At 37.5% G+C, this 17107-nt stretch overlaps 1 protein-coding gene across 6 annotated transcripts in view; it reads right to left on the minus strand.

The window, feature by feature from the left end:
• Window positions 1-17107, minus strand: part of PPP2R2C (protein phosphatase 2 regulatory subunit Bgamma) — a 199387-nt gene that overhangs the window by 79534 nt on the left and 102746 nt on the right. The window contains exon 1 of one of the 6 annotated variants that reach the window (XM_086747242.1): window positions 11902-12046. The exons of the other annotated variants lie outside the window; for them this stretch is intronic. Coding sequence (XP_086603368.1) covers window positions 11902-11914 — 13 coding nt within the window. The 5' untranslated portion in view covers window positions 11915-12046. Of the gene's footprint in view, window positions 1-11901; window positions 12047-17107 lie in introns of those variants that run through there. 6 annotated transcript variants of the gene reach the window in all.

Consider the following 17107-nt stretch of genomic DNA (forward strand, 5'->3'; position numbering starts at 1 on the left):
GGGAAATAGTTTTCTTCCACTTCTGTGGTTCTCCTTCACGTAAAGTTTAAAACAAACATAAGCGCTACAAGGCAGACTCTACCATTTGCTACTTGGACACAAATGTCAATTAAGTCTACTCTCTCCAAATTTTATAGCATGTAATGTACATGGATTCTGTTCTATGCATTTGAGAATGTGTTCTGTCACGGCAGAGCACATTAGTCTAAAGGATTTTCAACTTTAAAAAAAAATGTCAATTCATATCAAGCTGATGGGATCCCTTTTGCATGAAGAAACATTACAGGTAAACTCAGAAGAAATTATAATACTGGTGAAAAGGATATAGCAGAAACAGAAGGAAGACAAAAGTGAATAGATGGCACACAAGCAAGAGGCATACCATACTGGAGGCATAACATTAAAGACATGATAAAGCAACAATTTGTGCAAACGTAATCATTTGAAATTTTCATGATACAAGGGTAAGGAAACTTGATTAAATTAAAAAAATCATACTTAAAGCTAATAACAAAGATATTCTACACCAAGTATTTAGGAATCTACTACAAAGTATCACTGAGACAAAGAAATCAGTAGGATTCAAGTGAGATGTATGCAGTTATGCACTTATCCACAGTTAGCACTAATTATGACAAAAGTTTACTGAGACAGAAAGATATATTTAAAAAACAACAACAACAACAACAAAAAAACAACAAAAAGAATTCCAAATCCTCACAATAATCATCTCAACATTGTGGAAAACAAAACATTTTTCTGGACAAATGATACACATTTAGAGGTAAGTGGGATGCTAACAGATGAAGAACAGCAAACCTTTCCACTTTGTATTTGGGTGATGAAGCACGCGTTATTTTTGTACATAGTATTACACCTACTACATGAATAATAACACAGGATGGTTCATTATTCATTCTAACAAAACATTTCCTTTTAAAAGAAGTTTAAAGTGCCAGCTTTTTCACTACCACATCCCAACAGTCTTTGCTTACTCAGAATCATCCAGGACTGTTTAACTCACTAGGAGTTCCTTCCAGAGACTTCAATGGAAACAACATGAGGACCAAAGCCTAAGACTAGAATATGTTAACAAAACCAAAAATCAAATAAACAGCAAGACACGCAGGCAACATGCAGTGAGGAAACCTATGTGAGGCATAAGTGAAAGGTTTTATTGGTATATGAAAGCATTTTCATGAGCCTTTGCCACTGTAACCCTCATGCTTCCCGTATTTATCTGCCTCTTTTTTTTGTCATCTCTTGCTGTGCACTGTCTAAGTTAGAAGATCCTGGTGGCATGTTCATTTTAATCACCTCTAAGGCATCATACACTCTTGTGGCACTGAAGAGAATAAATAATACAATGGCTTTTATTTTGAGAAGACACAACTAACGGCTCTTAGTCATGATGTATATTATACCGACCCAAATAAAATTTCAATATAGTCCTTCACTTCAAAGGCCAATATATTAAAAATCTATATATCTTTTAAAAGCTTCTATGTGTCATCCTAAAGCTAATAGTCAACAGTCTCCCAAAGCATAAATACACAGAACAGTATGCCTAAACCCAGAGCTGTCAGGCTAGTTTTCCCCCCCCCACAGTCTGCCTGCCACGCAGTCTGGGCTTTGCAGCAGCACTGAGCCCCACTTCTGGGCTTACATGGTGCAAACGGATGACATTTTAGTTCCCTTACTCCCTCATCTGCTTTCCTATAATTCTTCATTAAGTGCGCAGATTCAGAGTTCTGCCCCAAAACATGCTACTCCTGAAACACTATCAGATGACTTAGGATGGTTTTGGCAGACAACGGCTTCTGAAGTTATATCAGCCTAGGTCTGTGCAATAATTTATATACTGGTAAGATCTAACTTAAGTCCATGTATAATTTCATACATGTTCTATTGCAAACTTTTCCTGTGGAATAATCTTACGTGAAATGTATCACGTAATACCAGAACTCAATAAAATCAGGAGATACACGTAATCGACCAAAAACCTAAAGAACACATACTTAGGTCATCATCTCAAAGCAAAACACTACAATTCCTAGCATGAGAAAATTTAGGCAGGCAGTTTCTGTGAAATATTTTAATATTACTTTATTAGATAACAAAAAATTCAATAGGTAACAAAGGGTAAAACTGCTCTGGAGCAGGACCTAAGCTTTTCAGTATTTTCAGAATACAGCCAGACGACTGATGGCAAAAGATCACTATTACTCTGGCATTTGCCATTGTCTGGCAGAGCTGGGATACCATATTGCATGGATGTAACATGTATTCTCTTAATATAGTAGTTCTAAACATAAACCATTTAAAGATATTTAAAGATATTAATAAGACCAAAGTTGGTTTTACTGCTACCTCTGTTACATCCCAGTTGTATTCTCTTCTTAAATCAGTCTAGCAACTTCACACAAGAACATTTATGCAAGTTTTTTTTTAATATGAAGAAGTAATGTACAGATAAGATTTGCAATAAAGCTCATCATTCATTCCTCCTCACTAGTCTCTTTATTACGCTCATTAATATTGCTTTTCTGTCTACAGACCTGTGCCTTCAAGTGCTTCCTCATCTTTAATTTCTCTCACCTGAATAGGCCCGTGGGACTTATCACAAGGGTAATATTAAGTATCTTCAAATGACTTTCCAGGATTTTTATGGATGCATCAAGTCTCTGAATTGCAGAGATCATAACTGGAGCTTTAACAGTCCTTCTCAGGAATCAACTAAATGCATACCAAAAGAGATGCAAATTTGCTTGACTGGTGATAACACTTCAGTCTATTTAAGTGCATTTACAGTTCTCAGTAGCAGAAGTTATTATTAAAAGAAACTCTTGGGAATCTATACAGTTAAAGTCTCTGTATCTTCACAGCCACCTAGATTTTTATAGTTGCCTAAACACCATGCACATTAAAGAGAGATGTGTCTTAAGGACTGCGTCTTTAGGTTATCATAATATCCTGTGCTGAAATCAAAATGAATAAACTTTAAATAAAAAAAAACCAACTCAAAAAATGGACTACTAGCAGTGGGGAAAGATAATTATTGCTTCCCATCTGTTTAAAGCAAAAAAAAAAAAAAAAAAGCATACAAGAAAAGCCATTTCACAAGTCTTCAGCTAGATCTTGAATCTCAGAAAAAAAAAAAAGTGTCAGTTGATGAATTACAAGCTTAATTAAATCTGGGATAAGACATTTTAAAACCCAAAGGAAAAACGATTTGCTGAATGTCAGTATGCTCAGATGCCCACCAGCGAGCAGTCCCTCCTCTATTCCAGGGTTTCACTGAAGACAACATACATGTCAACCACAGTAGAAGAAACACAAACTAATGAAACTGTGTGTAAGCTGTAATTACACTGTCTCAGTGAATGGCACTTGGGGTATTGTGAACAGATTGTACATGTTAATTCACACAGGGCTTAATGAAGCATTCCCTGTTCTACAAACTTCACCTCTTGATTTAATTAACCCTCATACCTATACATGCACTACCTACCAATCATAACTGTTGGGAAACCCTTACATAAACTACAATGCTTTCGAGCTACGTTAGAAAGTAACAGAGGTTCAGTGCATGTTCAGTTTGGCAGCTCAAAAGTGAGCTGCAAGCAAATTACAAGGGTCTTGGATGACAAAAACTCACATGGTGAATTTGGCCCTAAATCAGCTCTCCCAAACGTAATACCTAGTCCCTTAAAATGAAATTGCAGCAAAGCAGAATCAATTCATTCACAACAAGTAAAACTGTGTAAGATTTTACTAGAAAATAAATAAATACTAAAATAATCTAGGAGGCTCTACCTTATAGAAGATTTTTAGATATTGAAACATACTCTGCTTTGCAGAACAAAATAGATGGCTAACTCACATCTTGGGTTTGTAAGCACAGCTTTGCACAACAGAAATATATTAATACATAAACAGATATCATCTTCACCAACTCTTAACAGTGGAAAGGACACTCATCATTATTGTCTCAAATGTAAAAATCATCACCTCAGAGACCATAGTAGTGAATCTTTTATGAGTTCAGGACCGAGCAGGCTGTTTACCTACATCCCGCGGGCCTCCCATTAGCCTGCATCCCACTGCTGTCCACTACCACAGGCGCTGCACGTTCCAGTTTTGCATTTTTACCAGCTTTAGAGCGTGGATTGCCTGAGTTCTCTGCTCTAGTTATTTGTGGCAAAACACCGGGGCACTGCAAGTAAATGGTGTTTGCCTGCTGACTTCAAAGAGTGAAATATGCATCAAACACAACCACTCATTTCACAATTTCCTTCCATATAAATTCCCGATCAGACTCCAGCCCTCAAGGACAGATATCTAGAAGTGCAAAAGGAGCTCTATCTACTCTCCTCTTCTGGTGGGAACAAACTGAAAAGGCAGGGAAACAGCAAAGCCTCATTTCACAGTTTTCTGCTAACAAAGGGCAGCAGAACCTGCTGCCCCTGTACTTGGAGGGAACAAAGGAAAAAAATTGTGTCTCAGAAAGGCACCTCAATGGCACAGGGGCTCCTGGAAGGCAGGGCTCAGCTGAAAGCTTTAGTAAATCACAAAGATTTAGTAGCTGTGTAAATGACAAAGCAACATAGACACACTTTCACTGCTTCCCTTCCCCCACGATTAAAGTTTACATAACATACTTCATATTTTACTTCATTAAAAAATCAAGTTGAAATTACTTAATGCACAAATTAGAAAAACACTCAGTGCTGATGTCGAGAATACAGGCTGCACTGGAGAAATACTAGTAAATTCTTCACAACAACAAAGAGCAAGTGAAAGCTGCAGAGGTAATTTATGTGAATCTCCAAAGTAATTTTAATAGTATCTCTCATAAAAAATTAATCTGCAAAAGTTAGCAAGCATGACACACAGGAGGAGAATCAGTGGTCTGGATAGAAGTTGGCTGAGGGATAAAAGGGAAAGTTTGCCAGCCACAGAAAATGAGGACTCTCTTTGCATTTTAAAATTGAACTGTCTGTTTTTTTCATCCAGTGCTAAAGACTTACATTAGAAGCAAAAAGAAGTAGAAAGACCTCCCTACAAGCCTATGAAGCAACACAGATAGTTACTTTAAAAAGAACAAAACCAAAGCCACATACAATAAAGCAGAAAAAAAAATCAACATCATTTATGGTTACATTCTGTCACTCCAGAAAAGAGACCGTAAGGAGGGGGCAGAAAGCTGTGTAATAGAGGCCATAAAGCGAGATTTTAAATTAACTGAGAATTCAGCCAACCTTGACAACTTAAACAGAAGGTATCAAATCTGTCCTTTCCCTTCACTGGAGCTATGCTATTCTGTTCGCATGAGAATCTCGACCAGTGTCAATGTCATTTTGGTATAAAGGATAATAATAATTGTATTTATGATATATCCCTCCAAGGCAGCATGAAAGATCACTCAAGCAAGTTAAAATATGTCAAAATATATGAAAATATTTAATATATTTTAAACCCATGCTTACTGTTTTTCACTCCAGTAGAAAATCTGCAGCCATTGTAAAGCATTTTGTCTCATGCCATTGCGTTGATGCAACCAAATGAACAAGTGTGTTGCTCATTAATGTAACGAGAGGAGTAGCTAAGCACACTTGCTTACCTCCCTATGCTGCTGCTAATTACTTCACCTTTGTTATTCTCTTCCTGACTCTCAGCTCTTGGGTCTCAGCTGCCTGGTAGTAATTTGAACCTCAAGATACCGATACAGAAAGAAATACTGTGATGTCACAAAATGCCACACTCCAGAGAGACCCAGGGACGTAAAGCAGGATGAATGACACTGCAGTTGGTGTTGAATAGTTGGAGGAGCATTTGGTATGGGATATGCGTAGAGCCTGCCGTGGTGGTATCACAGATCCTACCGGCAGATCGTCCATCACTACCCAGTGGTGGCTCAGCTGACAGCAGGGAAACCAAAGGTCCCAGTCCAGCTTTGCCTCTCACCTGTCAGAAAGCAAAATTGGAACCGGTGCCTTCAAACTCCCTTGCACTAAGTCTGAAACCAAAGTCTCTCAGTTCCCAAGCTGCCACAAAGGAGGTAGCACACAGAAAAGCGCCCCTCTCCTCTTACCATTTTCTCCCCCTCTTCTACAGCATTGCCAAACAAAGTGGACGCTCGCCTGGTAGCTCCGCACAGCTCAGCACAAGCTCAGGGAATTCGCTAAGAACCTGAACACATCTACAGCTCACAACCCTCCAGAGATTCAGTGCAAGTTTAAGTCTACCTCTACAAGAATTACGTCAGAATTTGGTGACTTTAAGCCAAGGCCCTTCTGACTTGCATACTCAAGCACTCAGGGATCTTGTGTTTCAAAACAGAAGCAGCACCAATTTTTTTAGAAACCTCTACAGGCCATGTGGTACTTGAGAACAAGCATTCCCATCCTCCAAGATTTAGATGACCAGCACAGACCCATTAACTATGTCTGCACCAAAGAGGACTGAAAAGTGATATATAATCCAGGACTTTTCAGTCCTGGAAGCCACAGGGCAGCAGATGATCTTTTGGGGATGTCTTCTTGTACTGTCCCATCGCAGATGATCTTTTGGGGATGTCTTCTTGTACTGTCCCATCCTCCTTGCACAACTGACTCACAAACTCCCCTCACTATACTTCATTTAGATTAGAAATTAGGAAAAAATTTTTTACAATGCGGGTTACAGAACACTGGAACAGGTTGCCCAGAAAGGTGGTGGAGGCCCCATCTCTGGAAGCGTTCAAGGCCAGGCTGGATGAGGCTCTGAGCAACCTGACCTAGTCAGGGATGTCCCTGCTCCTTGCAGGGGGGTTGGACTAGATGACCTTTGAAGGTCCCTTCCAACCCTAACCATTCTATGATTCTATGATTCACATTGCGTGAAGGCTGCTGCTACCCAACTGAGAAGGCATGGCTGCTGCTACCACCTTACACACTGGGACTCTTCACCAGATGTTCACTACTCCTGAAGGGCAGTACAAGCAGCCAGGCTGCCATGGCAGGGACCCAGCTGAGCGGCACAGTCTGCCACAGTGTACTTCAGTGCTTAGTCAGTACACTATCTATTACATCTATGAATAGACCTGGAAGATCTAAAAAATCGAGGAAATGGTCAAAATATGGTGATAAGTATTCTTCTTCAAACGGTTATTTTCAACATGAGAAAGTACCTATAGCTTTAATAAAGATCACCATGAAGATGTAGATTCCCTAGGGTGATCACTTCCTCAAGACTCTGAACTTCATGTCTGGAATGGTGAAAGAGTAATACATTGGGTATAATCCTGGATTTATAAAAATTTTGAACTGAACAGCTAGAGAATTAAGCTCATAGTAATTTTAACACCCTCAGATTCTGTTAACTGCAAACAAAGAAAATTTCCTTGGAGCCATCCTGGGCAGCAAATTGAGTTTGTGGTTTAAGGGCAGGGTAAGTGTTAACAGCAAGGACAGCTGCCTCTCTTATTTCTTACAGAACAAAAACTATAGATGAACAACATGCCATAGTTCGTGTACCACAGAAAACACCATGGTCTTCTGGGTTTATAATCAGGCTCCTTTTCAAAGTCCAAAGCTGTGAACCAATTTATTACCTCAGTTTACTTGTGATTCCTATTATGACAAAACATAAAGCCAATACAGCTGCTACCTGGCTTCACAGTCAGGGCTCTTCACTGCCCTAACTAAAAAGCCTTTTTTCACCCTTACTGATAGTATTATAGACCTTATTTAATAATTAAACCTAGATTCCGCATTCTTGCTGTCGTAGACAACCATCACAGGTGATAGAAACAACAGGTGTTTTGTTTTTCCTGGACCTCTGAAAAATTAGGGGTCGGTGAACCAAGGAGTCCTCCATTTGCTTGTATACCATAAAAATAAACCTTGATCTGCAACAGCCAAATCTGTATCATATGCCGTGCTTCAGAGTGCAACTGACTGGAGACATTTTTACTCTGGTCTGCAATTTGACAATACAGTGCAGAGCAGAATAAAGCAATAGACTTGGAAAAGCTATTTATAGTGCATATGCCCCAAGGAGATATACCTAATAACTAATTCATTTCACATCACACATTTGAATGCAATATGAAAACTTCCCAGTTTCTTATCAGCACAGGAGAAAAGACCCCACTGTGGCTTTCTTTAAAATAATTAAGGATTCTTTACCAAAACATTTTAATCAAACTAAGTCTCCACAGCAGTCTGTTCTCTCCCTGCCTTATATCCGCTTCCTTAAGAGGTCCGTGCCTGTTAACGTTCTGATAAAAGCATTTCACAACATAGCAGTTTGCCAAGCTATTAAAAATTATGCTCATTTTCCTAGATAACACATTCGTTTATCAAATAGTTTTCCACAAGCTGAATTAAAATCCAATGTATTATTGGTTGTATCAACAGGAAACAAATGGAACAATCTGCTAAAAAATTCAGTGAGCAATGCAACTGTGCTACCTGCATATAAGGAGATTTTGGACTGGTTTAGTTTTTTGTTGTCGGGAAACCAGATCAGCTAAGTATTATTCCGTGGACTAGATAGCTGAATATTTTATTAGAAATTATTAAGAATTAAACAACAGATAAAGGATTTGTAGTACTCGAGAGACATCAGTAACAACACTGAGCCTCTCTTCTGCTGCAACCGCAGCAGAAACAAAGCCGCAAGCAGAGACAATGCTCAGGGCAACGATAGCCGCCTAATTTCTCCACACCCACAATTTTTCTTGTCTGTTTTTCTTCTTGCACATGCTGACACCAGGTGTTATAACAGCTTGACTTCAACGCGAGTGTCCCAGGAACAGTGTGGTTTCAGCCAATATCGGTGCCAAAGCTGTACGGTAAATAAACCGGTAGGGGATGCTGCAAGGAGCCCCAGCTGGTGCTCCACAGGCGCTGCTGCTGCCAGGGGACCCTGTAACTCTAACAGAACAAACCACCACTCTTGTGAACAAACCACCCCCCCACCCCCCACAAAGCTCCCAAAAATCCACCATCGTAGACTATCCTATGGCTCAAAGACTTAGCAAACAATGACCCACTGTTTAACCTGGGCCTTCTCTTACTTTTTAATTAAAATGCAAGTTTTTGTTAATAGCTTTATGCTTTAATTGCTATACGAAACAATGTGAATTAACTCCACCAATTTGTAACCCAGTGCCCCTAGGGCCCCTACTTTTTACTGAGTAGCAAGACAACATCCTAATTTTACTTTTAGCACAGCAGAAGCAGCATGAAAATTATTCAGAATATATGTTAAACATAAACTGTAACTAGATACTGTGAGCTTATAGAGTAATTTATTTATGTTGTATGTTCACCGAAAATGCTATGAAACAACAGGGAGGAATACATACACTCACACACATCCTAATGACTTAAACATAACTGCCTTTCCATTACACAATCTGGTATCAAAAGTAGTTACCTTGTACACGAAATACTTGTTTTCAAATTTGTCAGAGTTTAATGGGTAAAACCTGGATAATATATTCTATCCCTAATTAAAATTAACAGAACAAAATGCAGATCTCCTTCAATAACTCTTAAGCCCTTTTAGGATTTGGGGCTTTTTACTCTTTAGCAGAATATTCTGATAGCATTAGAAAGTACTGCTCCGTGACAGCTGAACATTGATCTCCAGAATCAAACCTTTCTGAGACTGTAAAAGGATAAATTACTTTGTGTGTGTGTGTGTGCATGTGTGTTGATTTTATTTAGGAAATGGAGAGGAGTTGATCTGAGATTTGCTCATTTTTATGTTGGGGGAGGGCTTCTGGGGTTTTTTTTTTTGTTGTTGTTCTGTTTTCACTTCTGCTGTTTGTTAATTTCATTTTATTTACTGTATTACATGTTTATTGACCATCTACTTTAGTCTAAATCATTTAATTAAGCAGAAAAGAAACATGTCCCCATTGTAGAGGAATTGAGCAGCAATATATTAACAACTATGATTATTAAAGCTAACTATCAAAACTATACCAGCAAAAAGCAAACAACAAAAGCTGTGAAGTGCAGTTATAAAAGGGCTTAATAACTACTCAATAAAATAGCATCAGCTGTTTACTTTTTCAGATTTTAGTCTGAGCTAAAATACGTCTAGACTACATACTACACAAGAACATGCAAAGACTCTACATAGCTTCCGAAGACAGAAATCAGCTTAGCTGTTTAGATTTCTAAATATATTAAGGCTACAACATCAGCTATTGAAAAAGTGACTGCCACTTTTTAATTTTTGCTCACACAGTATTTAAAACTTTGAAAAGCAAATGTGCTACTTAATAATTACGTTAACCCTTTAATCATGACTTCTCCCACCTGCTAAGTGGCACATTACTTTTTTTAAGCTAATATTGAAACTAATCTTCATTAACCACTGCCTTAATGTAAACTCACTAAGGCTTCATTACACAAATAGGTGAAGAAATAAAACCCAAACAGAAAAGAAGAAAATACTAAAATGAAATAACTAATACTATTATTAGATATAAGGTTTTCTGTGTTTTCTTAAAAGGTCAGAATTATCTATTTTCCCAAGGAAATTCCAAGTATTTAACTTGTAATTTTTATAATGAAGGAACAGTACGTAAGTTCCCAGAAATGTGTGTTAGTTAGTTATTAAACTTGCACATTTTAATGGGAAAAAACATAGCAGCGCATAATCAAGACACATGACAATACATCAGGTTTTGGAATTTTTGATTATGCAGTATGAAACTGCTCACTGCACCATGGTTGTAATGCAGAAAAGTGAAAATATCTTTTGAGAGAGCAAGAAGAGAAGGCTAAGAAGTGATTTCCTCCTGAAGTGTATTTATAACCGCTGCCCTGCGAGGGAACACGGTTACTGATCATCCTATCTCCCTATGATGTACCAATACAGGATCCTGATGTGCCAGTACATCAACTTGTCAGAAGTGGCTGGAGCAGCATTAAATAGCAGTGCAGCGAGCAAGTGTTCAACGACGTTACAGTGCTGAGCACACATAAAAGTTCATATCAGTATGCTGCTGCTGAAGAACCACCACTTCAGCTGCTAACCATGTTCGTTGTGTTTCTGGATGGGAATGCAGCAAGATAAAACTAACCACTACAAAAGCAAACACCACGCAACACACTATTATATTCATTCCTCATATAGAACACGGCAGAAAAACAACAGTCCTGTTGCCTGCCCATGACTCCAAAAACGTCTTGAAACTGGTAACACTCTGTGCTATTAATCCCCCCTATGATTCAGAAAAGACACAGGTAGGAGACAGAAGATTTTTCCCATCTAAAACAAAAGCAAAGAGAAGCTCTTATCTCAGAAAGCAGGCCAGCTGGCACTGAGATTGCTTACTCGTTCGAACAGCTACAGCTGAGATATCAAAGTAGATATAAAGAAACTTAATTATTAACTATCATTTAGAACAGTACTGTATCGATCTGCTTTTTTCTTTTGATGATACAGCTGTTATTTTATATTCAAAATCTATGCTTTGTTAGAACTTAGTCTTGTTTTCATTCTATGATTGCTGAGCATACAAAGTAAAATGAAAATATAGGTCAAAAAGGAAGTGGAGTTTTGGTTTAGGCTCTCACTTTTTTCCTTTTCTGTGGATAGTAAAAAAAAAAAAATAAAGTTGTGCTGCCAACAGTCCCACTGTCTACCTGTGGCTGAAGGCGAGTTTGTAAATCTCAGGAGAGGCTGTTTCCCACCGAGCTGCAGACTCCCAAGAAGCTGGCAAGATCAAATGCCAGAACCAGGGAGAAGTCTCTTTCAATTAAGTTTTTTTCAGAGTACTGATTAAAAGATAGTCCACAGTAATGGGGACAAACCATACTGTCACAACGACCCAAAAAGCAACAGAATCAAGAGTCAAATGAGATAAAAAACAGTTAGTATACATGACTGTACCTTGGTCTATCATTTGGAAGACAAAATTTATCAGTGCTAGCAGTGCAGCTTGTCTACTATATTTAGGGCTAAACTCAGACGGATTCAGTCAAGGAAATCTGAGGATTCTAGATGCCACCAGAGTCGCCTTGCACACAAGCTTCCTTATAGCTTTCCCTAAAAAACAAAGAAATTCAAGACAAAAAAATTGTGAAAACTTTCCTCATCTAAGGATAATTTTTAGAGCAGGAACAGAACTGTTGACCCTGTAAGCAAGCAAGCATTTTGTTCTCCCAGTCACTTTCAATAACAGAAAAATACTTCCTGAGTGGACATTCCCAGGCTTATAACAGCATAAGTTACAAGCTGCAGCCCAGACCTTTCTAGCTCCTATATCCACTTCCACCAGTGTAACTGGCTGAGAGTCAAGAGAGTTTCCTCTCTCATACTCCTAACCCCAAAGAAGTAGGTACTATTTTTGGAATTACCAGGGAGGTGCTGATAGTCCAGTACTGTCCTAAGTCATTGAAATAATTAAATACCTTGAAAATTCCTTAGTGTGAAACCCATTGTACAGCTGTTGAAGGTATTCAAATCAGACTAATCAGTTTACCTTCCATCAACAACAGTTCAACAGAATGCTTATTGAAGCAGAGTTTTAAGTAGCATTAACTACTTCAGCCAACAAAATTTTAAATGGAGCCCAGAAAAATCAGTCTACAGGAACAAGTGCTCTTTCCCTTTTAAAAGGAGGATCTTCCTAAGAGAAAAAAAAAATAAATAACAACACAAGCATACAAATCAAATGCTCTATTTCAGAGAAATAAACTGTATTTCTGCCATCAGAACATAAGGAGAGGAAGTTACAGAATCCATTTTATATTAGTATTGGTATTCAAAGCAGAGCAGCCCAAACTATGAACCCCTCAACCCAGGTCTGCATAGCATCAAAGATAAAAACTTCATGGTTCCCTGTAGAAACACATTTTCAATTTTAATTTGTCTCTTTCACTTTTCTTCAAAAGCCTTTCTGTTCTAGAAGATACATTGGAAAGCAAATACATACAAGTACTGAATAGGAAAAAAAAATCTATTATATGTGACAGGATTATTTCAATGCTTATTTACACATGCTTATATTTAAATTTTCAGAGCTTCGAAATTCAGAAAGATGAAGTGCTGTATCAAAGCAGACCTTTTTATGAAGGCATGTGGCATTAAATGAATCTAAACCAGACACCAGCAATCCATTCAAGTTATTTACTCAGGTGTGTATCTGCATGCATCATATTTATGGGAGAGTTTTCCTTCTACTTAAAATTGCACTATTAAAAGTAGTACTTTTTAAAAATGGTGAATCTGAAATAAGCCCACAGTAATCTTTTGGTGGAAATGGGGCAAGTCCTCTGGGCATGCAGACCACCATATCTCTATTATAACTTCTAAAAGCAGTGGAATTACAATACTTACACCAGCAGGGAACTGGTGCATATCACCACTTGCACAGATTCAGTATAAGCAGTGAAGAACTATCAGTATGTGTATACAACATCTGAAAGGTAAATAAAGTGACAGGTAACAAGTCATGTCTTTGAACAACATATCAGTGTACAGAGTAATATAATCAAATTTTAATATATACTTCCTACCTCTTACATTGCACTTTCCTTAAAAAGGCAGAGCTCTACTAAATGAAATCCCGTCCCTTATGATTTGCCTTACACGCTAGGTGGCAAGTAGGCATGGGCAGTTACTAGCCAAGGGCTATTTCTAAGTGAAGTCAATAGGAATATAGACCTACTTTAGATGTGACCCCAAAACCTACTAAAATTAGTATCTTCTATAGATGTTCTTGCGAAAGTATTAAAATGCAAGGACCATTGCAGAAAATACTTTCAAGAGCTTCAATACTCTGGTCTATTTTTTGGCTTAAGAATTTTAGATGCTCAACACTTTTTAAATTATATGATCAACGACTGTGGTGACTGAATAAAAATTAATTTATCTCGAGATCATCTATGCCACCACTGGAAGACTTCATCTAAGCATTTATTTGCAGCAGACAACTACAGCAGAATATAGACAAGTTGCATTTTTGTCATTTCACTAGGAGCTATTTGTTGAGCTTTTACACTTTCACATCTCAAACCGTCACCACTTAATAAACTCACTATATTCCCATCATCAAGTGAAAACCCAGACCAAAAACATTGTCACTTACATACTAGCAGTGTGCTTATGAGCATTTCGATTTCATAATCACCTTCACGGTGATTTCCACAGTATTTTTAATATCCACAATGGTTACAATTTAGCATTATTTTTCACAAGTGCCCTCTATACATTTTGAATGCAAGATATCAAAAAGCTATGTCCAAGAAGAACAAATCATTCTTTGCTCTCCCTCCTGTATTTACAAATTTATTTCTAGATGAACATAAGAATCAATACCAAATATTCTACACCCATTATAGTGCAAAACTGTCTGCCATATTTTAATGACTATAATGTCATAATGACTGCTGGCTATTGTACATATCTTGTAACTTAATATATAGTACTTTAAAATAAGTTAAAGAACAATAAGAAGCAATAAAAAGCTTATCTGAAAACACCAGAAGATAAAACATCAGTGAACTGTGCTATTAAAATTGTATTTGTAATAAGAGGACACTCTCAAAAACGGTATCTCCTGAATGTATTTTTTTTATGTACTCAAGACATATGAGTGGCAACTAACAAATGTGAAACACCACATATATTAAATTTGGCCATCCAAAACCATAAACTCTAAAAAAAAACCCCCCAAAAAAACCTTCTTGATCCATCCAGATTTTTTTCAAGGGTTTTCATTTCACTGAAAAATGTGGGAGATTGTCTCATAAGTATGTGTTTAAAGCATAGATTTGACATAAATAAAAATTAATAATTGATCTAAAAAGACTTTAGCCTGTTTAGCTAAACAGTCAACGGGGAACAGTCCACTTTCCACTTATTATGATGCAGGAATCCCAGTGCAATAAGTTAAGACTTACTACTTCATATAAACAAGGAAGAGTTTTACTCTTCTACTTTTTTTTTTTTTTGTATTGTCTTAGAAGGTGGATTTTTTATTCTGCTTGATGAGCTGGTGCACATGTTCTTGATCTCTTGCGCAGTCACATACCACGTGCTCAGAAATGTGTATTTCCTGAACATCACAGGCAACTGCTTTACTATTCTGGTAGCATGTACACAGCATGCTGAGCTTACCTGATTTCCAGGGACAGTGAGGAGTTCAAACACTGAAATGGAGCTATTACAGAGGTGGAAAAGTTCATTGGCTCTACCAGCATCATTGAAAGCCTCTTCAAGATTCTACTTCATCATTTAGGTACTATTCTAGTCAAACCCTTAATAACTAGGAGGCGATTTGATTCATACTCAGTAAGAGCAGAGGTATCATTACTCACTGCCAGCAGTTTAGTGCACAGTGGGACATTATTACCTGCATACAGAAACAGAAGGGGTACCACATAAGGCTCTGGGAAAGCAAACGAAAGCTCTCATGACACTTCTGGGAGCAATAAGCAAAGGCTTCTTCAGGAGTCCCTGCTGTTCACTGGGAAAGGATTGTGCTGCTGTATTGTACAGAGCACATAGACAGAAAGCATTCCTAGAGGAAATCCTTACTTTTTTGTCTAGTAATTTCCAAATTAAAATATGTGTTTTCACGTACTTCATTATCAGGTGCACTGCCTAGACTTTGGTGGCCTTTTAGTATGTAGCACTGTCTTCTACAAGTATGATTTCTAGTAATTTCTAAATAGAAATTTAAAAGTTTTATTTGTGGTATAGCCATGACTTTGCAAAGATGTTTTGTGTAAAAGATGCAGTATCTTTTATTTGTCCTGCTGACATAGTTGCAGACAGGGTGAGCAGGAGAACAACCTTGCCTTCAAGCAGACAAGAGCTTCTTAAAACCTGCAGAAGACTGCAAAAGTCCACCCTCCCTTTTGGGATAGTTCATTGATCAGAATAGACCTCTCTCTCTAACTACCTTGTCTTTCTTTTATCCTTGGATGACTGCAGCTACATATAAGCACCACTATGACTTGAAAATCCTTCTACATTACCTAGTTGTCTTCCGGAATTTTCTGATTAGCCAAACAGCAACACTAAAATTGAGAAGACAAGTGGCAGGGTCTTTTAATCTTCCAGTAGCAAATAATATCCTGTTAGAAACATACTACCATTTAGTAATATAACAAAAAACAATCAGAAATGGTCACAAATAAAAATATCTGATAATTTTTAAGCTGGAAATTACTGATGCCTTTGGGGTGATGAAACCAGATAGAGAAATTAGTTGAGTGATTCAGTTTTTATCGTCATCCTGGAAAAGGACTACTGCCATTACCATCATGACTAGCATTTAGTTAGACATTGGAATACATACTATAAACACAGACTGTAATAAATATTTTCTTTAAATTCAAATTCTGCTATTCTTTCAACCTCTATAGATTTTAAAGCCAACAATAGCTGCTCTTTCGATTACGGCTCTAGCCTCTGTGACTGATTTCTCAATCTGGGCTGAATCATCACAAAAGCAAGACGATTGGTTTTTAAAAAAAAAAAAAAAAAAGCTGAATACCATAGCAACTGGCTTAGTAGCCTTGCTAACATGCAGGAAGGATTTTTTTACTTGAACAAGATCTACAAGCGAAAACACCGGGCCAAAAGCAGATCTGACATAATAATGGCAATGCAACAGAAACACAAAAGTTGCTTAACCCCTTCCCAGTCTCTTCCCTGTAATACCTTTTGGATATTTTATCTAAATACAGAACAGGGAACAAGGGAAAATGTGTTCTATGTTATTGATTCTGCATATATATCCAGACACTATAGACTTTTTGCCAAAACAAACAGGATTAAATTTTGAAAAATCAAGTCACAGAAGCAGAATTGTAATAGAGCTTGATCTTCAGTCTTAATTAATAATCATATCAGTCCAAAATTAAAAGGATTTAAAGTTTCTAAAGAAACATCTTCAAGTACACTTAACTCTACATTGTCCAAGTTAGTGACTACTTTTAGGAACACATCAAAGCAGCCAAGATATTGGTAATAAAGACAATCATTTATTGACAATACACTCTAAGAACTGCATCAGGTCAACATTGCATGTTAGCCCAACCGATGAGCATCTGGAAGCAACTAATTAATGAGAAGGAAACTCAGC

Source organism: Chlamydotis macqueenii, chromosome 4 (assembly GCF_036417535.1).
Source record: "Chlamydotis macqueenii isolate bChlMac1 chromosome 4, bChlMac1.mat, whole genome shotgun sequence".
NCBI lineage: Eukaryota > Metazoa > Chordata > Aves > Otidiformes > Otididae > Chlamydotis > Chlamydotis macqueenii.